Source organism: Artibeus jamaicensis, unplaced genomic scaffold, assembly GCF_021234435.1.
Source record: "Artibeus jamaicensis isolate MK-2021 breed Jamaican fruit bat unplaced genomic scaffold, CSHL_Jam_final contig_482, whole genome shotgun sequence".
Taxonomy (NCBI): domain Eukaryota; kingdom Metazoa; phylum Chordata; class Mammalia; order Chiroptera; family Phyllostomidae; genus Artibeus; species Artibeus jamaicensis.
In genome coordinates, this window is record NW_026521857.1 from 14,365,617 (window position 1) to 14,393,102 (window position 27,486).

General features: G+C 36.6%; 1 protein-coding gene across 3 annotated transcripts in view; it reads right to left on the reverse strand.

Annotated features, from left to right (window-relative positions):
• Positions 1–27,486, reverse strand: part of CCDC18 (coiled-coil domain containing 18) — a 126,720-nt gene that overhangs the window by 44,725 nt on the left and 54,509 nt on the right. For all 3 annotated transcript variants that reach the window (XM_037162041.2, XM_037162042.2, XM_053668272.1), the window contains 5 exons: positions 22,305–22,472; positions 19,546–19,688; positions 12,424–12,587; positions 11,987–12,200; positions 7,844–7,943 (listed from right to left, as the gene is read on the reverse strand). In XM_037162041.2, coding sequence (XP_037017936.2) covers positions 7,844–7,943; positions 11,987–12,200; positions 12,424–12,587; positions 19,546–19,688; positions 22,305–22,472 — 789 coding nt within the window. The remainder of the gene's footprint in view (positions 1–7,843; positions 7,944–11,986; positions 12,201–12,423; positions 12,588–19,545; positions 19,689–22,304; positions 22,473–27,486) is intronic.

The following is a 27,486-nucleotide window of genomic DNA, read 5'->3' on the forward strand; positions in this document are numbered from 1 at the left end:
AATGTCATGAGGACCTCAACAGCATAAAAGAGATCCAGTTAGAAATGAAGAATACACTAACTAAAATAAAGAACAATTTATAGGGAAACAACAGTAAAACGGGTGAAGCCAGGAATCAAATCAATGATTTGGAACATAATGAAGCAAAAAACAACCATGCAGAACAAGAAGAAAAAAGAATCCAAAACGACAACAGTACAGTCCCTAGGACAACTTTAAGAGGCCCAAAATTCGCCTCATGGGGTGCCATAAGGAGAAGAGAAAGAGCAAGAAATTGGAAATCCATCTGAAAAAACAGTGAAAAAAATCTCCTCTAAGCACAGAGAGTCCCAATTATAAAGAATGCAAAAATGTAAAAAGGCCTACTCCAAGACATCATTATTAAAAGGCCAAAGGTTAAAGATAAAGAGATATCTTAAAAGCAAGAGAAAAGAAGTTATCAGAAGGTTGCCACATGGAAGGTGAAAAGGGGATTATGGGTAAAGAGGTAATAGGATTAAGAAGTACAAATAGGTAGTTACAGAACAGCCATGGGGGTGTAAAGTAGAGTATGGGAAATGGAGTAGGCAAAGAATTTATCCCTATGACCCACTGACATGAACAGTAGTCAAAGGATTGCCTGAGGGAGTTGGGGATGCTTGCTGGAAGGGATAAATGAAGAAAAATCAGGACAACTGTAATAGCATAATCAATAAAATATAATTGTTTAAAAAACTAGATGACCCTGAATGGTGTGGCTCAGTGGATTAAGTGCTGGCCAATGAATCCAAGGGTCGCTAGTTTGATTCCCAGTCAGGCCAGGTCCCCAGTGGGTGTGTGAGAGGCAACCACACACTGATATTTCTCTCCCCCTCTTTTGCTCCTCCTTCCCCTCTTTCTAAAAAATAAATAAAATCTTTAAAAAAAAACCCAAAGATGAAAAAGAACAATTACTTGAAAGATACATACTTCCAAAACTCACACAAGAAGTAGACAATCTATTAAAGATACTGAATCAATGATTAATAACTTTTCAAAACAAAGCACCAGGCCCAGATGGGTTCACTGGTATGTATGAATTCTATCATACATTTAAGAAAGAAATTATAATAATTCCCTACAATCTTGTTCAGAGACAGAAGCAGAAGAAATACTTCCTACATCATTTTGTGAGGCCAGCATTACCCTAATGCCAAATAAGAGAAAGACATTATTAGAAGAGAAAATTATAGACCACTTCCGCCAAGATGGAGGCATAGGTGGATGTGCCGTGCCTTCTCACACAACCAAGTTTAGAGACAACTAAATATTAGCAACAGAAAACATAGCCAGAACAAGAAAAATTGAACTTTTCGGAAGTCCGTTAATAACAAATTCTTCAGCCTGACCGGTAAGGGGCGAAACCAGCAGCTGGTGAAGGGGGGGGGGCACAGGAGGACTCGGTCAGATGGACTCAGGCGCGGAATCCAGACGCACGGAATCCAGGCGCAGGGTTGGACCTAGTGAGCGACTGAGCGACCAGGCGAGCAACCGCGGGGGAGACAGCGGGGCAGCGGGGCTGCGTGTTGACTCTGGTTGCGCATTTGTGCGCGGGTGGACAGGCGAGGGAGTGGGCGGTTGGACCAGGGCCGGGCAAGTCCCCGTGGCAAGCAGCAGTGGAGGGCGCCGCCATTTCCCTGCTCTGACCCCACCTCCACATACAGCGTCATAACCCAGCAACTCTGAGTGGCCCGGCCCAGGTGAACCACCTAAGGTGCTGATCCTCACCCAGCTGGGAGAAACAGCAGAGGGGGTTGCCATTTCGCTGCTCTGACCACGCCCCCACATACAGTGTCACAACCCAGCGACCTGGGAGTCCAAGGCGCCGCTTCTCACACTTAAAGGGCGTGAACAGACCAAAAATGTTGCAAGAAGATCTCAAAGCCCCAGAGCCCATAGATCTAAGCGATGAAGAAATAGCAAAACTCTCAGACGCACAGTTTAAAACACTGGTCATCAGGATCCTCACAGAACTGGTTGATTATACCCACAAATTAGAGAAACATATGAGGGCGAAACTAATTGAAATGAATGGAATTGCACAGGACACCAATAGCAATGAAAAGGAAACTGGGACTCAAATCAATGGAGTGGACCAGAAGAAAGCAAATAATGGCCAAACAGAAAAGAGTCAAGAAGCAAGAATTCAAAGAAATGAGGAGAGACTTAGGAACCTCCAGGACATCTTTAAACGCTCCAACATCCGAATTATAGGGGTCCAGAAGGGGGAAAGGCACAGCCACCAGTGGAAAACTTTGAACAAATAATAAAGGAGAATTTCCCCAATCTGGCAAAGGAAATAGACTTCCAGGAAGTCCAGGAAGCTCAGAGAGTCCCAAAGAAGTTGGACCCAAGAAGGAACACACCAAGGCACATCCTAATTACATTAGCCAAGATTAAAATGAAGGAGAGAATCCTAGAAGCAGCAAGAGATAAGGGGACAGTCACCTACAAAGGAGTCCCCATCAGACTGTCAGCAGATTTCTCAAAAGAGACCTTACAGGCAAGAAGGGGCTGGAAAGAGGTATTCCAAGTCATGAAATCCAAAGACCTACAACCAAGATTGCTCTATCCAGCAAAGCTTTCATTTAGAATGGAAGGACAGATAAAGTGCTTCTCAGATAAGGTCAAATTCAAGGAGTTCATCATCACCAAGCCCTTATTATATGAAATGCTAAAGGGAGTTATCTAAGAAAAAGAAGTTAAAAAAATATGAACAGTGAAAGGACAGCAAACTCACAGTTATTAACAACCACACCTAAAACGAAAGCAAACTAAAAGGACAGCTAGATCAGGAGTGGAAACATAGAAATGAAGATCACCTGGAGGGTTAGCAACAGGGAAGTGGGAGGAGGAGAAGGGGGGAGAAGGTACAGAAAATAAGTAGCATAGACAGTAGATAGAAAATAGATGGGGGGCAAGAATAGCATGGGAAATATAGAATCTAAAGAACTTGAGACACATGGTCATAAACTAAAAGGGGGTAATGGTGGGGATGGGGGGGTAGGGTGGAGGGCAATGAAAGGGGGAATAGAACAACTGTAACAGCATAATCAACAAAAAATTTAAAAGAAAGAAAATTATAGACCAATATCTTTCATGAACATAATTATAAAATTCTCAACATAATATTACCAAATCACAGACAACAAAGTATAAGAAAAATTATATACCCCAACAAGTGAGGTTTATTATATGTATAAAAAGCTGGTTCAAAATTTGAAAATCATTTAATGTAATCTATGACATCAAAAGGCTAAATAAGTATTTGACAAAATCCAATACCCAATCATGATAAGAATTTTTGGTAAACTAGATATAGAAGGTAACTTCCTCAACTTGATAAAAAATCTACAAAAAAACTCAACAGCTAATATCATACTTAATGGTGAGAAGAACTTTAAGCTTTCCCACTAAGATCAAATACACGGCAAAATTATTCCCTCTGACCAGTCTTTTCAATATTGTACTAGAAATCTTAGCTAATGCAATAAGACAAGTAAATGAAATAAAAGGTATACATATTGGGAAGGAAGACATAAAACTGTGTTTGCAGAGAACATGATCATCTAGGTAGAAAAATCCAAAAGATTTAACAAAAAATTTTTGGAACTAATAAGCAATTATAGCAGGGTTTAGAATATGAAATTACTACACTAAAGCCAATTGTTGTCCTATAAACTAGCATGAACAAGAGGAACCTGAAATTACACTAGCAACCCCACAAAAGAACTGCTTAGGTATAAATCTAACAAAATATACAAGATCTATATAAGAAAAACTACAAAAACCCAACACAAGAAATCAAAATTTTAAATAAATGGAGAAAGAGCCCATGTTCATGGGTAGAAAGACTTGATAACATCAAGATGTCAGTTCTTACCAATTTGATCTACAAATTCAAGGAAATCTCAATCAAAATCCCATCAAGTTATTTTGTGTCTACCAACAAACTGATTCTAAAGTTTATATGGAGAGTCAAAATACTAAGAATAGCCAACACAATATTGAAAGAGAATAACAAAGTTGGAGGACTAATGTTGTTACCTGACTTTAATACTTACTACTACAAAGCTAACGAACTAGGAAAATGTGGTACTGGTGAATGGAACAAAACAGAGAACCAAGAAACAAACCTACATAAATATAATCAATTGATCTTTGACAAAGGAGCAAAGGCAATACAATGGAAAAAGATATTCTTTTCAACAAATGGGACTGGAGTAAGTGGACATCCACACACAAAAAAAAATCTGGACACAGACATTATACATGTCACAAAAATTAATACAAAATAAATCCATGCCAAAATGTAAAATGCAAAACTATAAAACTCCTAAGATAACACAGAAGAAAGCCAAGAGGACCTTGGGTATAGCTATAATTTTTTAGATGAAACACCATGAAGCACAATCCATGCTTTAGATGAAGCACAATCCATGAAAGAAATAATTGATGAGCTAGACTTCACCAAAACAAAAAAATTTTACTCTGTGAAAGTTAATTTCTAAAGAATGAGAAGAAAAAACATACACTAAAAGAAAATATTTGCAAAAGACAAATCTGATATAGGACTGGTATCCAATATATACAAAGAACTCTTAAAACTCAACAATAAAAAAAACAACCCAACCAATTAAAAAATAAAACATAACTTACCAAAGAAGATAAACAGCTGGCAAATAAAAAACAGTTGGCACCACAGAAAATGGCGCTCCATACCATGTCATTAGGGAAACAGAAATTAAAACAAGGAGATATTAATACACTAACACTGAATGTTAGCACGTGGAGAACCAGGAGTGTTCATTCATTGCTGGTGGGAATGCAAAATGGTACAGCCACTTTTGAAGGCAGTTTGGAAGTGTCTTAAAAAATTAAACATATACTTACCATATGATCCAGCAATTACTTTCCTTTGTATTTACCCAAAGAAGTTGAAAATTTATGCTCACACAAAAAGCTACACACAAATGTTTATAGCAGCTTCTTTTATCACTGCCAAAACTTGGAAGAAACCAAGACAGCTCTCAATAGGAGAAAATAAATAAATTAGCTGCAGTATATCCAGAACATGGAACTGTTAGCACTAAAAAGAAATGAACTCTCAAGGTAAGAAATAACATGGAGGAACTTTAAATACATATTACTAACTTGAAGTAAGTCAATCTGAAAAGGCTACATGCTATGATTCAAAGTATGTGTATGATATTCTGGAATAGGAAAAACTATTGAGACAATAAAAAGATCAGTGGTATTAGGATTGAGGGAAGAGAAAGAGGAATGAATAGATGAATCACAGAGGTTTGTAGTGTAGTGAAAATGTTATAATGGTGGACAACTATCATATGTTCCTCCTACAGAATGTGCAACACCAAGAGATGTAGATTCTGGACTTTGGGAGATTATGATGCATCAATGTAGGTTCACAACTGTAACAAATGTACCACCTGTGGTGGAAAATGTTGATAATGAGGATGGTTGCACATCTGTGGGGGTAAGTCATACATAAGAAATGTCTGTAACTTCTACTCAATCTTTCTGTGAACCAAAAACTGCTGTAAATAATAAAGTCTTCAAAAGAGATGATAGTAAATAATACCTTCTGAGAAAATTTTTGCTCCTCCAATAAACACTAGTTGAGCAAGAAATTCCTTTAATCCCACTTTTCTGATATACAGTAATAAAACAGATCAAAAGGTTCAGATGCTAAGGTAACCTTCACTTGCTGTAAAATTCGCTTGCTGTAAAAACTAGCAAAATAAAGAAAGATGATATATTTCTAATTTTTCAAAAATATTTATGTGGAAAAACCACAAATGTTATAAAGTCCATCTACCAAAATGTGTGACCTGTGAAACACCATGTGATTGTATTTTAACAGAAAATTTCATTAAAATATAATTAATAAGACTTCTGGCCAAGAGGGAGGCATAGGTAGGTATACTTTGCCTCCTTGCAAAACCAAAGAAAGGACAACCAATTTAAAAACAAAAAATAACCAGAACTGACAGAAAACAAAACTGTATGGAAGTCCAACAACCAAGAAGTTGAAGAAACATTCATTCAGATTGGTAGGAGGAGCAGAGAGGACATGCAGCAAGACCAGGGCTGGATGATGAGGTGGGTGAGGCAGTGGGTGGGGGAGCAAGCAGATAAACCAGGAGGAACTGGGATGCGAGACAGACCATGCAGCCCAGGGTTCCAGTGCAGGGAAATAAAGCCTCAAACCTCTGACTGAAAATACCTACAGGGGTTGAAGCAGTGGGAGAAACGCCTAGCCTCACAGGAGAGTTCATCTAGACCCACAGGGTCCTAGAATATACACAAGCCCAACCACCTGCGAATAGGCACCAGAGGGCACAATTTGCTTGTGGGCAGCGGGGGAAGTGACTAAATGCCAGTGGAGAGAGCTGAGCAAGGGGCACTGTTCCCTCTAGGACCCCTCCCCCACATACAGCACCATAATGCAGCACAGTAGGTTGCTCTGCCCTGCAGAATACCTAAGACTCTATCCCTTACTATGTAACAAGTGTGCCCAGATAAAAAAGTATGGCTCAAATGAAAAAACAGATCAAAACTCCAAAATTAAAGCTAAGCAGTGAAGAGATAGCCAACCTATCAGATGCACAGTTCAAAACACTGGTAGTCAGGATGTTCACAGAAATGGTTGAGTATAGAGCAAAAAGTGAAGGCTATCAAAAGTGAAATAAAGGAAAATGTACAGGGAACCAACAGTGATGAGAAGGAAACCGAGACTCATATCAATGATTTGGACCAGGAGGAAGAAAGAAACATTCAACCAGAACAGAATAAAGAAACAAGAATTCAAAAAAATGAGGAGAGGCTTAGGAACCCCCAGGACAACTTCACACATTCCAACATCTGAATCATAGGGGTGCCAGAGGAGAAGAGGAAGAGCAGGAAATTGAAAACTTATTTGAAAAAATAATGAACTTCCCTAATCTGACAAAGGAAATAGACTTCCAGGAAGTCTGGGAAGCTCAGAGAACCTCAAAGAAGTTGGACCCAACGAAAAACACACAACAAGGCACAACATAATTACATTACTCAAGATTGAAGAAAAGGAGAGAATCTTAAAAGCAGCAAGAGAAAAGGAGATAGTTACCTACAAAGGAATTCCCATAAGACTTTCAGCTAATTTCTCAAAAGAGACCTTGCAGGCAAGATGGGACTAGAAAGAAGTATTTCAAATCATGAAGGGCAAGGACCTACATCCGAGATTGCTCTATCCAGCAAAGCTATCATTTAGAATGAAAGGGAAGATAAAGTGCTTCCCAGATAAGCTCACATTAAAGCAGTTACCATCACCAAGCCCTTATTACAAGAAATTTTAAGGGGACTTATCTAAGAAAAAGATGATGATCAAAAATATGAACAGTAAAATGATAACAATCTCACAGCTATCAACAACTGAACCTAAAAAACAAAAATAAAAACTAAGCAAACAACTAGAACAGGAACAGAATCACAGAAATGTAGATCGCGTGGGGAGGGTTATTAGTGGGGAGGGAGAGGGGGAAGAATGGGGGACAGAGTACAGGGAATAACAAGCATAACTGTTTGGTACAAAATAGACAGGGAGGGAGAGGTAAGAACAGTATGGGAAATAGAGAAGCCAAAGAACTTCTTGTATATACAACCCATGGACATGAACTAAGGGAGGGGGTAATGCTGGTGGGAGGTGGGGTGCAGGGTGGAGGGGAATAAAGGGGAGAATAAATGGGAGAACTGTAATAGCATAATCAATAAAATATATATTTTAAATATATATATGTATATATTTATAATTAATGAAACCAACTTGAGCTGCTCTTTGCTTTAGCTCCCAATTTCTCTCCTTAAGTGCCTGATCCATTTCAAGGAGTTCTTGCTTTTTATCTTCAACCTCCATCTTGCATTCTCTAAAATTTATCAAAGAAAAGATCAAAGCATATATCAGAAATATTATAGTTTTTAAAAATTAAGTCAACTGGGTTAACTCTCATATAAATTAAAAGTGATTGCACAGATGCAATTATTTCAAATTAAAAGGGCTCAAATTAAAGTAATATGTATAAGAAAAATGGTTGATATCAATATAATTAGTTTAATAGAGTATCCTAAAAAGGCCAAAGATAACTTAAACTCTACTATTGTAGACAACTTAAGCTAAATGTTAAAGCACTCCCAGGAAATTTGGTTGAATTATAAGAATTTAAAATACATACCCATAGTTTTTCATCTACAGATCAATGGAATGTTTGAAAGTCTTTTCTCTATGATAGCTATGAGTTTATTACAACTGAATGAGGCATTTATCTCGAGGTTGGTATCCCTGATACCCATAGCTCAGTAAATGACTGCTGTATTTCTCAAAATGAAGTTTTACTCAAAATGATGGCTTAGATATAATGATATAATGAAGTCTACTACAGAAATATTTTTATAAATAGAAATTAATGTATTTCATATAATTTTATTTTATATGTTTTATAAACTACCATCCTCCTAAAACTCTTACATATATTTTTACATCATAAAAATGCTTATTGCTAACACAATTTTAAGTCTTCTACTACTCTGAAGCCTGAGATCAGAGAATTTTAATTTGAACTGTAAGTTCTGATATGACAAAGCCTGAAAATGGTTTGTTGATCTCAAAAATCTTCAAATGGTTTTCCAATCTCAAATATGAAACAATACTGAATAAAGGTACTAACTTTAAAAAATAGATTCTGAACTTCTTTAATGAGCTGTTTATTATTCTCCTAAGTTAAAAGTTATAAAAGACTAAATTAATATTCTAAATGTGATATAAAATTAATTCTAATGATAACTGTAACTGCTGTCTCTGCAAATAATTGAGTTTCTAAAATTAAGCTATTAGCTAAAACTTCAGATTTCAGTTTTACATTTTTCATCCAATCATTCACTTAACTATTTACCAAGTATTTATTGGATGTTTCCCGTATGTTGGAGTTCTATGTACTGTGGACTTCATAGTCAACAAGATAAATGTCCTTCATCACATCAATCTTGATAAGTAATAAATACTAAACAACTCAACAAGAAAGATGCAAATCACAATACAAGGTACTATGTTAGGGCATTAAATAGTAACAAAATAGTGAGAGGGTGGCTACTTTGGAGTAGATGGTCAGGGAAGGGTCCTATGAGATAATGCAAAGGGCAAGAAGCTAGCCATAAAACCATTCTTTCCAGGCCACAGAAACAGCTATAGCAAAGTAGGAGGGTGGGGGAAACACTTGGGAAGTAAAATTAAAAGGCCATGCCCCGGTTGGTATGGCTTAATGAGCTGGAGTTCTGTCCCATAAACCAAAAGGGTGCAGGTTCAATATCCAGTCAAGGAACATACCTAGGTTGGGGACTCAATCCCTGCTCAGGACACATGTGGAAAGCAACCCATCAATGTTTCTCTCATATGGATGTTTCTCTCCCTCCCCCCTACCTCACTCTCTGGAATCAATAAATATATCCTTAGGTGAGGATTAAAAATAATACTACTAATAATATAAATAAGTAAGTAAGTAGGTAAGTAAGTAAGTAAGTAAATAAATAAATAAATAAATAGGCAGGCCAAGAAGGAGAACAGTATGAAATGAGGCCAAGAAGTAGACAGGAACCTTGTCATATAGAATTTTGTATTCCACAAATAAGGAGCTTGAATTTTTAAAAAATCATGCATACAAGATTTACCCTTTTAACCACTTTAAAGTAAACAATTCAGTTACATTAAGTACATTCACAAGGTTGTTACCATCAACACTATCTATTTCTAATACTTCTTTATCACTTCAAATGAAAATTCCATATCTGTAGTTATTTTCTATTTTCCCTCCCCCTAGTTCCTGGCAACGACTAATCTGCTTTCTATCACTATAGATTTGTGAATTCTTGATATTTTACATAAATGGAATTATGCAATATGCATCTGGTTTCTTTCATTCAGCATAATGTTTTCAAGGTTCACCCATGCTGTAGCATATATCAGTACTTTGTTTTAATGGGAATAATAATCCTTACATGATATACCATATTGTGTTTATGCACTCAACTATTAATGAACATTTGGGCTGTTTCCACTTAGTAGCCATTGTGAAGAACTGCTATGAACATGTGTGTAAAATTTTTGTTTGAGCACCTGTTTTCAATTATTTTAGATACATATCTAAGGGTAACATTACTAAGTTATACAACAATTCCATGTTTAACTTATTAAAGAACTGCCAAACTGTTTTGTGCAGCAGCTCTACCATTTTAGATTCCCACCAGCAATGTACAAGGGTTCCAATTTCTCCACCCACTTTCTAATACTTGTTATTTTCTGTTCTGATTTTTATTTGTTTCTTTTTATTATGGCCACTCACACATTATGGTGTAAGTGGTATCTCACTGTGGCTTTAATTTGTTTCCCAACTAGCTTGGGTGCTATTCTGAATCTTTTGGAAAGCCATCAGAAGATTTAAGTAGGGGAGTAACATGATTTGATTGATGTTTTAAAGCATAAACTTAAATCCATCCTGAGAAGAATGGATTGTGGGCAGGGTCAAGAATTTAAACTGGGAAACCAGTTGGGAAGTCACAGAAACAGACCAGGTAAGAAATGATGATGACTTCTGCTCAGGTGGTAATAGAAAAGAGGCCAAAAAATCAATGGATTTCAGAATATATTGTGGAAATAGAATTGACATGACTAAGAGATTAAATTTTATTTAAAAAGGAGGGCAAGCAATAAAATAATCATAGATTTCTGGTTAAAGCTATTATATAATACTGAGAGAGGAAGGGCAGGGAAAAACATGAGTTCTGTTTTGGCCAAGCTTAAGAAGCCTCTTAAAAATATCAAAGTGGAAGCCCTGGCTGGTGTAGCTGAGTGGATTGAGTGCGGGCCTGCAAACCAAACAATTGCGGTTTGATTCCCAGTCAGGGCACATGCCTGGGTTGCAGGCCGGTTCCCTGCAGGCCAGTTCCCAGCAAGGGATGCATGAAGGCAACCATACATTGATGTTTCTCTCCCTCTCTCCTTCCCTTCCCCTCTAAAGATAAACAAATAAAATCTTTAAAAATATATCAAAGTGGAGATAACAAGACATTAGATATTTGAGTCTAGAGTTTGGAGAATAGGTTATACTGGAGATAGGGGTTTGAAAGTCCGACACATACTATTTAAAGTTACATGAAATTTACTAAAAATGATTTTGTGGGTAGAAAAGAGAAAAAGGCCCTACAATAAATCATGAGACACATTTAAGTTTGGGGGTAAACTTACTGCTCTCTACCATATTCTTTCATTCAACATTTCACATCCTGGATTGGAATTCTGTTTTCCTTTTCAGAATCTATTTCCCACCCTTTGAATCTGGTCTGGTCTCCATCCCCACTACCATAGATGTGGTGAACTTAGCTGCTAACCTAAGAACTTTAGAGTTGGGCAGACTTGTGTTTAATTCTCTTTTCTGAACACACTATTTTCTTTGGGTATTTTACTTAATTTTCTAAAGCCTCAGTTTTCTCAAAGGTAAAAAGGTGATATATGTACCCAAAAGGTTTGTTGTAAAGAAATGAGTAAGATCATATTTGAAGTCCCTGGAGTATTACTGGCACAAATAATGGCTTAATACAAAGAACAATACTGTTATTATTAATATTACTTTGCTGTTAAACACTGCCATATGCTGGCCTAATCATTTTTTACTACTATGGAATATAGGAGTGGGCCAGTGTAAAATGGTCCAAAGGCTAAAGATAAAATATTAGCTAACAGCAGTTACTGCATTTATTAGGTGGAGTGTGGGATAGGCTGACCAGCAAGAGCCATAGTGAATCAATTGAGAAGTTTAGACATCTAGAATTTAACAACAAACTTTATTGTATGACCCAAGGATTCAGAATAATAAAGTGAAATATTTGTAATTGTGATACCATTTCTTTGTATTTAACTCACCTAAGTTCAGCTGTGAGATCCTTTATAGTGGTGTATTTTTCCTCTAATGATAATTGAGCCTTCTGTAGCACATCTCTCAATTCCTGGAGTTGTCTTAAAGTACTTTTTAATTCTCCATGAGCATTTTGTAGTTCAGCCTCTAGTACCTCCCGTTTCTGCAAGGTTTCTGTTAGTTCAGTTTCCATTTGGTGCTGTAACTTTTCTAACTCTTTAACTGTTAAGACAAGAGAATAATTTTGGAACTATATATAAACCATTTATTAATAAGAAATTTGTAACTCATTATAATTAAGAATATCCAATTTTATTCATCTATCAGAGGCAAGATATTGACTATTCATTGTCCCTTTCAACCCCCCTGCACCAAATTCTTACTTTAGTCTACTTCTCTAAATATAAATATGAAGGCAGTAAGGCTCAGTGAACCTGTTGCTTACCAGCATTTGTTTTCTTCTCTAGTTCTGTCCTTGTCTGTTCTAGGATCATGTCTAACTGAGAGATATGCATTGCTTTATTTTCTCCATCTCGTTTTAGGTGCATTATGTCTTTTTCCATTTTAGACAGCTCTTCTTTGTACTGATCCATCTCAAGTTTTACTTGCCTAATTAAAAATAAAAAATAAAAAATGATAATTTAGAAACTTAAAAACCAACTGATTTGTCTCTGACTAAACAAAGACTTCCAATTATATAAGGACAAATATCAGCAAAATATCTAGTCAGAATCTCAAATCACTTATGTGTTGTTAAATGTTCAACTTAAAGATTGTAATTCTGCACCAGTTACATCCCACTAAATACAACTGTACTACCTAGCAATATTTAGCAAGGTTAGCATTCTTTTTTTCCTTTTTTAATCCTCACTGAGGATAGGCCTGTTGATTTGAGAGAAAGGAAGTGAGAGAAAGAGATAGGGGAAAAAAACATCAATCAGTTGCCTATCCCATGCACACAGCCTGAGTGTGGACCAAACCATAACCCAGGCATGTGCACTGACCAGGAATGGAACCCATAATCCTTTGGTTTATGAAAGTGCTCCAACCAACTGAACCACACCAGTCAGGGCTAGCATTCTTTTCAATCTAACTATAATGAACTTTTATAAAGCTTTACGGGGACTGAGAATATCCATGGAGAGGTGTCTCATTATCTGTAAATTCTATCCGCAACACAGAAAGAAGCCAACAATCAAAATATTCATCACTCAGACAACACTACTCATTGGGGAGCAAAATCAGTCATTTTACTCAGAAATTTCCTTTTTTTAAAGTATATTTTATTGATTGTGCTGTTACAGTTGTACCATGTTTTTCTCCCTTTTATTCCCCTCCACTCTGCACTCCTTCCCCCTAGCATCCACCCCCTTTAGTTCATGTCCATGGGTCATACATATAAGTTCCATGGCTTCTACATTTCCTACACTATACTTAACCTCCCACTGTTTATTTTGTACTTACCAATTATGCTTCTTTTTCCCTGTACCTTTTCTCCCATTGTCCCCCTTCCTCCTTCCTGCTGATAACCCTCCATATGATCTCTGTTCCTGTTCAGGTTGTTTGCTTAGTTTGTTTCTGTTGTTCTTAGGTTCAGGTATTGATACTTATGAGTTTGTTGTCATTTTAATGTTCATAGTGTTGACCTTCTTCTTCTTAGGTAAGTCCCTTTAACAGTTCATATAATAAAGACGTGGTAAGTACTTTATCTGTTCTTCCATTCTAGATTATAGTTTTACTGGACAGAATAATCTTGGATGCAGGTTCTTTTCTTTCATGACTTCGAATACTTTTCAGTCCCATCTTGCCTCTAAGGCAACCAAGAAACTCAAAAAAGAACTCTCGGTTTCTTTTGAGAAATCAGCTGAAAGTCTTATGGGAACTCCTTTGTAGGTAACTGTCTCCTTTTCTCTTGTTGCTTTCAAGATTCTCTCCTTATCTTTAATCTTGCGTTACCTTAATTATGATGTGTCTTGATGTGTTCCTCCTTGGGTCCAACTTCTTTGGGACTCTCTGAGCTTCTTGGAAGTCTATTTCCTTTGCCAGATTAGGGCAGTTCTCCATCTTTATTTTTTAAAATAAGTTTTCAATTTCTTGCTCTTCCTCTTTTCCTTCCAGAATCCCTATGATTCAGATGTTGAAATGTTTAAAGTTGTTCCAGAGGTTCCTAAGCCTCTTATTCTTTTTTTGAATTACTGTTTCTTCATTCCGTCCTGGTTGAATGTTTATTTCTTCCTTCTGGTCCAAATCATTGGTTTGAGTCTTGGTTTCCTTCCTGTCACTGTTGGTTCCCTGTGTATTTTTGTTTCAGTTTGGGGCCATACTCAATCATTTCTGTGAGCATCCTGATTACCAGTTTTGAACTCTGCACCTGATAGGTTGCCCATCTCCTCGTCACTTAGTCTTTTTTCTCGAGTTTTGATCTGTTCTTTCATCTGGACCATATTTCTTTGTCTCAGGCATCTGTTATGTTGTAAGTGGAGGAGCCTTAGTTATTAGCCATGGCAGGGCAACCCATTTCACTGTATTGTGGTGCTGTATGTGGGGAAGGAAACAGAGGGAGCAATGCTGCTTGGCTCTCATCTCACTTTCAGTCACTTTCCTTGTTTTCTACAAGTGCATTATGCCCTTTCAGGTGCCGAATCCTGGATGAGTGGGCTTTTGGACCTTCTAGGATCCCATGAGCTCCTCCAATAGACTCTCCTGTGAGACAGGCAATTTCTCCTGCCACTGCATCTCCCACATGTTTTTACAGTCAAAGGTTTTGAGGCTTTATTTCCCTGTACTGGAACCTGGTTTGCACTGTCAGTCTTGCTCCCCAGCCACCACCTTGCCTCATGTCCTCTCCACCCTGGCTGCCCATCTCCACCCCTCCTACCAGTCTGGATGAATGTTTCTTCTTAAATTCTTTGGTTGTTAGACTTTCATACGGTTCAATTTTCTGGCAATTCTGGTTGTTTTGTTTTTAAATTGATGGTTGTTCTTTTGGTTGTGCAAGGAAGAAAAGTGTTTCCATCTACACCTCTATCTTGGCTGGAAGTACCTCCTCAGACATTTCTTAATAATGTTATAGTTTTAGCTTTAAAAGGGACTAGAAATTCTTAGACTAATACAACTTCCTTGCTTAACAGATGATGAAACCAGAAGATTAAATACATTGTCTAAGACAGCAATTTTCAACCTTTTTTTCCCTAATTACTGAGTAATTAGATAAAATTCATAATTTACTAATTACTAAAATTCTGTGGAACCCTCTAAATATATTTTTGCCAGCTCTGACATAAAAATAGGTATAATTTTGATTCATTCACACTGAATGGGTATTACTACATTGGTTGCTATCATTTTTTTAATCTGACAATCTAAGGGAAAAGAGATCAGTGCCCCTAACTAGTCGGATATTATGTATATTAAAAATCTTGCCACAGCACACTGGCTGAAAATCAATGGTCTAGGATAATACAAGTAATTATTAATAGTGAAAATTTATTAACTTTCAGACTGTCCTGGGCTCATTGTACCATGGAAGTTCCACTACTTATTGCTAACCAACATGGTGAGAGGAAGTTTCAAGCCCATCTGTTGGTAATTCCAAAATGATATTCACTAATTAAACAATTGTTAATGTCATCCACAATAGTGGGTAGAGCTGATGTTTCTTTGCATCAGCATTTTTGTTATTGTAGTTCTTTTGGACTTTGACATTTTATCAACTGAGGTTGCAAGTGGAAGCATTTATTTTCTAATACATGCAACTTAGACAAAATTGTATTTTTCAATATGTTTTTTTCAATGTCCATAAGTGAACTTCAGGAAAACTAAAACCCCCTTGACACAATTTGCAAAATTATGTATGTGTATGTTATGTCTACATACAGGAAATGATCCATATCTTCAAATATGTCCATGGTACAACAAAGTTAAGAACTGTTAGATTAGACAAGTGCTAATGACCCTTTTACATGTCTAAAACCCTAGGTAAATGATTTTTAACTTGGCTAATTTTTTTCTTATGTTAGAGTGGATAGAAAACATAATTTTAAAAGAATAATTCAAAGAGGTTGGCTTACAGTATCAAAAGGTCACAGCTCATCAGTTAAAAAGTTGGAGAAAATTATTTTAAAAAAAACCTCAAAAATCACAGCTAGTAAGTAAAAAAATAAATAGAGCTCTATATTCCTAAATTTTTCATCTGGTTACTATGGTATAATAACTGATATATGTAATTTTAACCCCAATGCACCCAAAGAAGGTAAAAATAACAAGAACATATACATTTTGGAAAACTTCTATCAAAAAACTTTTTGTTTTGTTTTAAAGTTTTCCTACTTGGTAAAGATAAATTCCACTCTTATTTATTTATAAGCAAACATGCATTATTTCCTGATGCTACATAAGTGAGACATTACTATAATATAACAAATATTTAAGAGTTTAAGATTTTAACTATTATGTAGATAATTCAACACTAAAAATTTCTCCATAACTTTCAAAATTTTACAAGACTTGAAACCCACAGTTTTTTTTTTTCCAGAAATAATCTTACAGTTGCAGAGGTATTGTGGACAGTCCAGCCTGAGATTGGAAACAGGGCCGAAGGAAGGATTTTGCAAAAATACTACTAAACTTTTAGAACATAGCTGCTGAACAAATGGCTTCTTCAAATGTGAAAAAAAGGTTTTCGAGTGGCTATAGAGGCAGTTTGAGAAATCTAACAAGTGCCACATGCGCCTCAGCACTAAAAAAACAGGGTTAGGATAATTCAAATGCAGTGACATTTACATAGAATACCAACAGAACATTTTAGTAGTGGTGTAAACAATTGTGCATCTCATGCCTTAACTTCTCATACCTTAACTTCTTTGTGCATCTCATACCTTAACTTCTTTGAGTTCAGCTTCCTTATTCTAAAAACAGATAATAAAAACTCATAGGGCTATTTTTTCAATCTTTTAAAATAATAGGTTTTATTACATCTGAAGTCATAAATATTCATTACATAATGAGAAGCGGTTGCATTTTTTATTATATTTTATTGTTTATGCTATTACTGTTGTCCCTGCTTTTTTCTCCTTTGCACCTCCCCCCACCTAGCCCTGCCCCCTCCCTCAGGCATTCCCCACACAGTTGTCTGTGTCTTGGGTCGTGAATATATGTTCTTTGGCTAAACCCTTCACCTTCCAGCTTGGCAGGGGGCAGAAACAGAAGGGGGGAGGGTGGATCTTAGGGCTGTTTTGAAGATTGAGTTAATGTGCTTACTTCACACACAGCCTGGCATACAGGATGTGTTCAATAAATAAGTTTCCTTTCTTTCTATCTGAAGATATTTTAATGCTAAAACAGATCAGAGGAGATATATAAGAGATATATTTTAACTCTAATACCTTTTGGCAGAGGAAAACAATTTTATAAACTGTAGTTCCAGAAGTGATAGTGAGAACAGAGAAACAGAGAAAACACTGCTTCAGGAAGAGATTTCTTGGAACTAGGGTGTGTCCCATAAACTTTAACTATCTTCCTGTTAGTATTTAGGACTTACCTGTACTACTAAATGTGACTATAGCTATAACCATGGAGAGTTTTTGTCTTGAAGTCAAATTGTAGGGGTGAGAAAAGAAAGAAACTATTACTTTAATTTTCTCAGTAAAACAGCAATACTGGAGAGGTATTGTTGGAATTTTGAAAGAAAAAAAAAGGGCAAAGGTGTGTAAGAATACAGCCAGGTAGCATTAAGGGAACACTTAAAATTTGAAGTTATTATGTTAAAGTAAAATTGGTCAGCATGGTTAGATTTTTTCTCCAGTCTCTGTAAAGATGCAAACATGGTGTAGTCTGAGTGGATTTTTAGGCTATGTATCACAAAGTAAGAGAGAACTGTGGTTATATGCAAAGTGAAGGAACTGTGGATATATACAAATCAGTGATTTTAGTGACTAAAGAATTTAAGCTAGGTAAAGAGAGAAGAGAGGACATTAAGAGAATGAGACAGTGGTGGAATGACAGATTAGAGATCCTGATAAAATAAAAAAATTATTGAAGCTGGGGTATTAAAAGGGAATGAGAATAATAGGGGGTAGATGCATAGTATTCAGATTATGCTGAAATATAAATGACAAGATCAAAGGCAAATCATGTGAGTGGCTGAGGTATGATAAAGATCAAGATCATTAAAGGAGAATTAAAAAAAAACACAAGGGTGTCAAAGGATCAGCCAGATAGATGGCCAGTATATTGAAATCTCCAAGAATAATTAATTACATCAGTGGTTTTAGACAGAGCAACACTAAGTTGGATAGCCTGTAGGTGTCAGCAACAGTGAGGGATAATATGATCTGATGACATGAGGTTCATGGAGTATAATATACTGTTACACATCTTAACCCTGTGGTACAAGAACTACGAAGAAAAGTTTTTACTTTAGACGGCTGCAGGGAAAGAAGTAATGTCCTCAGGGGAGGGTCAGATTTCTATTACAGCAAGAGAAAAGAAGCAGAGAGTATAGGGGATGTCTCTCAGGATGGATTGTGAATTCCAGTGGACATAGTGGAAGTCTTTCAGAAGGTGGAATGAGGTGGGAGAAGGAAAGACAATATATGGAGAGGTTGGTATTAGAGATGAGGGTAACATGAAAATCTACAGCTTCTAGTGGTGTTTTGCATGAGCAAAAATAAAGTTATGATGTGACTAATCTGAGGAATTAAGGTATACACTGGTGATGAGGCTGTACTAGCTGATAGACATTTGTCAATAGAAGAAAGACAGTCTAAAGAACTGTGGTCTTAGTTTTAAACACAGGACACCCTTTTTGACTCTGTTGAGAAAGCTGAGGACATATGGGGAAGCAAGTTACACTTAAGGCACAAAGACTTTATCTTTACTCCTGTCAGTAGGAGAGAGGAAGCATGGCAACATATGGTTTTAGTTCAAGTGCGTAAGTTGGCTCTTGCCTCCTATCAGCAGGATGACAGTCTAATTATAAGCACATTATTAATTATTTCAACTTCTGCTGACAAAGTAGAAGAGGTCTGGGAAGGCTGGGTATAGTTTTCAGCTCATAGGGCCCTCTCTTGACTAACTGATGCCTAGACCCAGCCCAGCCAAATTAAATCAGAATCTTTAGAGGTGAGACCTAGGCATCAGTATTTTTTACACCTCCTCAGATGATTTTAATGTTCAGTCAAGGTGGAGAACCACAGCTTTATTCTGTTAAGTTACTCCTTCCCATAAACAATTTGACCGCATTCCTGTATGAGTACGTCATGGCTTGCAATTTTTAATGTTTTCCACAATTTAATTCACTACAACAGTTGCCGAGAGCCTTTAAGGTATAAGGAATTATGCTAATTGTTGTGGGAGGACCCTTAAAATAAATCAGATGTTATCTTGGTCTTAAGGAACCCAGTAGGAGGCATATGTGGGAGGTAGAAACAAACTGCTATAGGAACACAGACTGTAGAGAAATTAATCCCTCAAGCCGAAGCTTCACTGAACATTATCTGATATTGAAACTCAGATACTATTAATGTTGAAAGAGGAAGCCAAATAAAAACTATCATATTCATTTTACCTGGCAGTGCCAGTAAGCTCAATAACTTTCTGCTTTTTCAAATCCGCTTCATGCGTGGCTGCATCACATTTCTCCTCCATTTTTCTCAACTTTTCAGCCGAATTTTCCTTTTGCTTTTGAAGCTCTTGTTCCAGTTTTGATACCTTGTAAAGCAGTTTTCAGTAAGTATTTAAAATTCAGTCATGGTTCAATATTCTTCAGAAAAAAAATATTTACTGGTATATAAATTTGTTGCCTAACTTATCATTTTAAGATGTATTTAAAACATCAAATAGACAAGGAATTACAGGTCTTTGAATAATGTTATTTCATCCAATGTTTTATCATAACATTGATGAGTTATATAGGAACCTAACTCTTGTTTATAACAGTTAGCCTATGATAAAATTGGTTTTCTTATTTGTCATTTCATTAAAGTCACAGAACTTATCAACAATGTTAAATGAGAACTTACTATAATGTTTTGAAATATAAAAAAGCGAAACAGTTTTTAATAATAAAGATATGCCATTCATATACATATATATAGAAATGGCCATATCATAACATTAAAAATAAGACTTATAAGAATTGAACAAAACAATAGTAAATATTACCCTTTTTATTATCCCCATTTGAAATGTTTTTTCTTCTCTTGTCGAACCATTTCTTCTCCTTCACAAACTGGCTCATTCAGTGAAGGATTGATTCCTAGATTCCTGTCCACCCTCAAACATTATAACTTGCTTTTGCTCCCAACATAACTTTCATCTGCTCTATTCATTCTTCTTTCTGTTTTGCTACAGTCAAGGAGATATTATTCCTCCTACACAAGTCAATACTGCATAGGTATTCTGGATTCGATTCCTATCCACTTCCTCAGGAACCTCATGCTATTGACTATCTCTACTCTCTGCTGTACCTTCTATCTATCTTTCTTCTGATTTCTTTATATCAGCATGTATACATGCTCAAAACGTTCCCAAAGTAAAAAACTTTCCTTCATACCTTCATACCTCTAACTCCCTTCAACTACTACTCTTTCTTTCCTCCTCTCTGTAGTTCAACTTCTCAGTTTTCTATGACTGCTGCATTTCTCATTCATTCCTCAACCTACAGCAATCTACAGAAAATGTGCAATGTCATCAATCACCTCCATGTTGCTAATTCCAATGGATGTTTCTAAACACTCAATTTACTTGACATGTGACACTGACTGCAGCAGCCCATGATACCACCCATCATGCCTTACTTCATGAAATAGTTACTTTGGCTCCCATGTACTACACCCCTCAGAGATCTGTCTGAGTCCATCTTCTCACCCCTCATCATACATCCTCTCCCTAGTGAATCTCAGGCACTCCATGTTTTCAATGAACATTTACACGACTGGGATCTCAAAGTTATATCTGGCTAATGACTTTAATATCCTTCCTGCTCTTCTACAACCTGTCACTGAAGAACTAAATACAGGTTATGAATCATTAATACCAACCCTCCCACTCAAGTTCCAAGAATAAAATTAAACTAGTACCTGAGTAAAAAGGGAAGGATCCTATGAAAAATCTACTTACTCTCTGCTTAATTAAATAGCACATTTATAAGCAGGAAGAATCTAAAGATGAAAAATAATCTGAAAGAATATGGCATAGAACCTATGCAATAATGGAACAGAAATGAAAGCTAGAAAAATATTTGCTAAAAAATTTACTCCAAATACTGAAGAAATTTTTAGATATAAACTCCTATAAGGCCCCCAAAGAAATTAAAGAGAACACAAAAAAATCTCTTAAAATAAAGATGATGCAGAATAAAATTATCAAATGAAAAATACAAATGAACTGGCAGACTTAGGAGGAAAAACAACAGAACAAGAAACAAAAGACCGTTAGAGAAATGAAAACAACTTTAGTGGGAACAAGAATTATAATCCATCCAGCAAAACCCAGAGTCAATGACAAGAAATCTAGGAACTGGGACTCTCATACAGGTGAAATGAAGAAATGCTTCAGGGTAAGGCTGTATGTACTTCAGGCATATCAAGCAATAGGTCTAGACTTTAACAAAAGGAACAGAGTGTTATACGAGTGAGGTCTCTAAAAAAGAAAATACATAATACCTGCCTGATAAGTTTGAATTTACTGACGGGAGATTCTTTAGCTCCACTGGAGAGGTTGAGGATGAATTCAGAATACATAGGTAGTGAGATTACACAGAACCACCATTTTCTAATGTGTATGTTTCTGTAAAGTTTGAAACAAGAGAAAGAATAAAAGGTATGAAATATCTGTCTGAAGAATTCAGATGAATTTGGTAATAAATGAAAGAGCAAAGATTAGATACTAGTATAAATTTTCCTAAGACTCTTTCTTTGGAATAATAACTTACTAAAAATAAGTAGTTCCCTAGGGATTTTTCTTTTAGGGCATTGCTTTGGAATTTCCTTAGGGATTATCACACATATCCTGATCCAAAAAGAAGAAATCGGAAGATATGATGATTCATATCGATATTATATTCAAGCCCAAGAAGAAAGGAGAGATAGAAAAAGAAATCTAAATTATAACCAAGTTGTATGGAATGACAAAATGGGCTTACGGAATTACATGGTCACATTACACAGGAATAGAACTTTATCCATTTAACAATGTTAATATAGAATATTTCTTATAATATAAACTCTCTGAGGTCAAACAGCAACTTACACAACAAAAATGTATTATCAATTTTTAAAATTTCTATTTCATACAAGTAAAATAATTCTGAGCAATAATATATACCTGTTTTTCAAGCTTAGTTTGAATGTCTTCTAGTTCTCCATTTCTTATTGTCTCTTGCTGTAACATTTGCTGCTGCTGCTGAAGAGTATGCTGTAGAATAACATTTTGCTCAGAAGTCTCTTGAACACTGTGATTTCTCATCTTTAGCTCTTTCTGTAAACAATAAACCTAACAAATATATACATTTCATTATAATAACATGTTTCAAATAAAAAGCAACACAATGACCAAGCTGTCTGCCTTATTAGACAATGAACCCACTTGTCATGTGGAACAATTGTATTTATGGCTATAGGTTATCATGTGGAAGGGCAGGGTCCATTTTTCTGAGGAGATATGTTAGAAGGGAATGCTTATAGAGTTGGCTCTTGGCTGGTGTCTGGAAATGTGGATTTTGACATTCCCAGTTTTGCCTGAACAGGGCACTGAATCGTGGTTTTCTTCTGTAAGTCTAGAATTTTAATACTTATGGCTGTTCCTATGTAACCAACTCTCCTAAAATATCCTGATCTTTTGAGTCATAAGCAGGCTTCCCTGGGCAGGAATACTGCAGACGTTACTCTATTTCACTGTTGCAGAATGAAGCATGTTCTATGTTACCCCTCCCAAAAGAAAGAAGAGAATACAGGAAACCATGGATTTCTCTATAATCCCATAGACGTATCTTTTCCCCTTCTTGATAACAAATTACAGCCATGAAAGCATTGCATGTTATGTGCTATTTATTACATTACTGTTGCTATTATTGCCATTGTTTGTAAAATGATATACTAGTAGTACACTTTTGAATATTAATGATCTAAAAAAACACCTGAAAGAATGACAATTAAAATAAGAAATCAGACTCATTCACTCCAAATATTTAAAACTTCAATACTGGGTTCTCCCAAAACTGCTTTAAAAGATACCTTTGAGATTATCTAAAAGCAGCTATTAAGAAGGAAAAAGAGCCCTGGCTGGTGGAGCTCAGTGGATAGAGCGCAGGCCTGCGAATCAAAGGATCGTGGTTCAATTCCCAGTCAGGGCACATGCCTGGGTTGAGTTTCAGGCCAGTTCCCAGCAGGGGATGCATGAAAGACAACCATACATTGATGTTTCTCTCCCTCTCTCTTTCCCCTCTATAAATGAATAAATAAATAAAATCTAAAAAAAAAAAAAAAGAAAAGCATTTTCTTCATTAAAAAAAAAAGGAAAAAAAATGCCCTTTGTCCTAGATATCCAAATTCTAAAAATCTGCCCAAAGAGATTATTGTTAAAATTGTATAAATAATACAATATATTTTAATGTACATTTTATAATATTGTTCACCTGTTCCCCAAAGGAGGTTAAATAAATGATGACATATCATCTGATTTAAAGTGATGTCACCAATTTAAAAGAGAGAAGGAAGTATAAAATTTTACAAAATGAAATTAAGTGAAAAAAGCAATTACATTTCACTAATGTAATTATGAAAACACATAGGCAAATAGAAAAGTGAAAACTGCCCTGGCTGGTGTAGCTCAGTGGATTGAGCGCAGGCCTGCGAACCAAAGGATCGCAGTTGGATTCCCAGTCAGGGCACATGCCTGGGTTGCAGGCCTGTTCCCAGCAGGGGACACATGAGAAGAAAAGTGAAAACTTAAGTATTACAGAGTGGACTATAGGTAAATCTTCTTTAAAAGACTTATTATTGCTCTTCCCCCATAAGCGGCCTGAGGGAGATGACCTCTGAAAATCGTCTGCTATTCACTTGACACAAACCCCTTAACAAAATCATGCAAATCAAGAGGATCAAATCCTCATGTTCACTTTAAGAACACTCGTGAAAACTGGCCAGCTATCAAGGGTATGCATACCCAAAAAGTCACTGAGCATCAGAAGGACGTCACTTTGCAGAAGCAATGTGTGCCATTCTGTTGTTACAATGGTGGAGTTGGTAGGTGTGCTCAGGTCAAACAGTGGGGCGGGACACAGCATGGGTAGCCCAGAAAGAGGGCTGAATTTTTGCAGCACAAGCTCAAACATGCAAACAGTAATGCTGAGCTTAAGGGTTTAGATGTAGACTCTCTGGTCATTAAGCATATAGAGGTGAACGAAACTCCCAAGTGAAGAACTTACAGAACTCAGGGGAAGGTTAACCTATACATGAGCTCTTCCTGCCACACTGGCATGATCCTTACTGAAAAAAGAGCACAGTGCTCCTAAACCAGAAGAGGAGGCTGCAGAGAACAAAAATATATCCCATTATAAACTACAGAAAAAAAATACTTGGGACCTGGCAGTAAATTCAGCAAAAAATAAATGCTAATAAAAATTTGTAATGAAAGAATTCTTACTGTTGCTTCTGTATTTAAGTATTTTAAAATGAAGGAAAATAAAGCCATTCCTTTAAAGCAAAGAGTCTTTCCAATAATTATCATTCCAGAAAAAAAAAAGGAATTTCAAACTTGTAAGAAATAGACTTCCGGCCAAGATGGAGGCATAGATGGAAACACTGTACCTCATAGCACAAGCAAGTTTAAAGACAACAAAGATTTAGTAACAAAAACACAACCAAAACACAGAAAATTGAACTGTATGGAAGTCCAACAACAACAAACCATTCAGCCAGACCAGTAAGAGGGGCAGAGGCAGCAGCTGGCAGAGTGGGGTCCCAGTAGGAAAAAGTGGCCGGACCAGACCAACCTAGGTGCACAGGCGACCACTGGCAGATCCCAGGTGTGGGGTGGCAACAAGGAAACCCAGTGGGGACACAAGATGGCTGGCTGACCACGGTCACACATTCACACTCAGATAAACCAGGCAAAGGAGCGAGCAGTGAGACAGACCTCGAAGGCTAGGGCCCCAGCAATGGGAATAAAAGCCTGAAAGCACCAATTGGAAAAACTTTCGGGGTCGAGGTGCTAGGAGAACCTCCCAGGCTAACAGAGTGTTCATTGGAGAGACCCACTGGGTCCTGGAGGGTACACAAGCCCACATACCGGGGAACCGACACCAGAAGGGCCCAACTTGCTTCTGGGAAGCACAAGAGGGGACCAAAATCCGAGAGAGAGCGGAGCAAACACCATTGCCCCTCTCTGACCCCGTCCCCACACACAGAGTCACAGCCCAGCAACCTGGGTTACCCTGCCCTGGTAAACACCTAAGGCTCTGCTCCTCATACATAACATGTGTGACCAGACCAAAACCTTATGTCTCCAGAAGAAGAACAGCTCAAAGCCCCAGAGCCAATACTTCTAAACAACCAAGAGATAGCCAACATATCAGATGCACAGTTCAAAACACTGGTGATCAGGAGGCTCACAGAACTGGTTGATTTTAGTCACAAATCAGAGGAACAAATGAAGGCTAAATTAAGTGAACAGGAAATGCACAGGGAACCAATAGTGATGGGAAGAAAACTGAGACTCAAATCAATGGAGTGGACCAGAAGGAAGAAAAAAAATGACCAAACAGAAAAGAATGAAGAAACAAGAATTCAAAAAAATGAGGAAAGGCTTAGGAACCTCCAGGACATCTTTAAATGTTCCAACATCCAAATTATAGGGGTTCCAGAAGAGGAAGAGGAAGAACAACAAGTGGAAAACTTATCTGAACAAATAATAAAGAACTTCCCCAATCTGGCAAAGGAAATAGACTTCTAGGAAATCCAGGAAGCTCAGAGAGTCCCAAAGAAGGTGGACCCAAGAAGAAACACACCAAGGCACATCCTCATTACATTAGCCAAGATTAAAATGAAGGAGAGAATTCTAGAAGCAGCAAGAGATAAGGGTACAGTCACCCACAAAGGAGTTCCCATCAGACTGTCAGCAGATTTCTCAAAAGAGACCTTACAGGCAAGAAAGGGCTAGAAAAAAGTATTCCAAGTCATGAAATCCAAAGACCTACATCCAAGATTGCTCTATCCAGCAAAGCTTTCATTTAGAATGGAAGGGCAGATAAAGTGCTTCTCAGATAAGGTCAAGTTCAAGGAGTTCATCATCACCAAGCCCTTATTATATGAAATGTGAAAGGGACTTATCTAAGAAAAAGAAGATAAAAAAGATGAACAGTGAAAGGACAGCAAACTTACAGTTATTAACAACCACACCTAAAACAAAAGCAAACTAAGAGGACAGCTAGATCAGGAGTGAACCATAGAAATGAAGATCACATGAAGGGTTAGCAACAGGGGAGTGGGAGGAGGAAAAGGGGGGAGAAGGTACAGAGAATAAGTAGCATAGAGGTAGGTAGAAAAATAGACAGGGGGGAGGGCAAGAATAGTATGGGAAATATAGAATCTAAAGAACTTGTGACACATGGACATAAACTAAAGGGGGAATGGTGGGAGAGGGGGTGTACAGGATGGAGGGGAATGAAGGGGGGAAATGGGACAACTGTAATGGCATAATCAATAAAATATATTAAAAATAAAAGAAAAAAACTTGCAAGAAATAATGGAAGAGAATACTGACTTGATTCTTTTTTCTAATTGTCCAACAGCTGAACACTCATAATTGAAATATAACCTTATATTTCAAACTTTTTCATTATATACAATGATGTTGTAAACTTGAAGAACTTGAGATATCACATGCAACTAATCTATTTCTAACCCTATTATTATAGTCCTTTCTTAGGCTAATTTTTTTTTACTTAATTTTGTCTGTAGGAAAATAATTTACTACAAATATGTATGAGTATCACCTACTTTCTTTGTTTTCCCTTTGCTATCTCCTGAGAAAACTGCAAATCACACTTTGGCAGTTTATTTTACACAGAACTGACTTGCCTTCAAGATAAATTTAAATACTATCTTTTCTTTACTGGTACATTGTTTTATACTTATTTTCCTATTCAGAAAAATAAATAAATAAAACATGAAAACAGACAAAGCAGAAGAAAAAAAATAAGGCCTTACCAAAACACTAAGAAAGCCCATAATAACAAGAAAAAATTTTATTTTAGTAATCAAGCCACTGGCAAAATAACTTACATTAAAAATTTTGAATTATCTAATATGTTGGTTGTATCACAAATATAATTCAAAAAATTAACCTGTATCTATCAGATTATATTAGCATTGCATCACACTAACATTTAACTTCCATTTAACTTTTACTCTAAAAGTCAATACTATATGACAAATAGTTTTTAGGTTATATTTTCTAAGTTTTTACATTCAGAGAATAGGTTTTCCTAAATGAGTCATTATTCTAT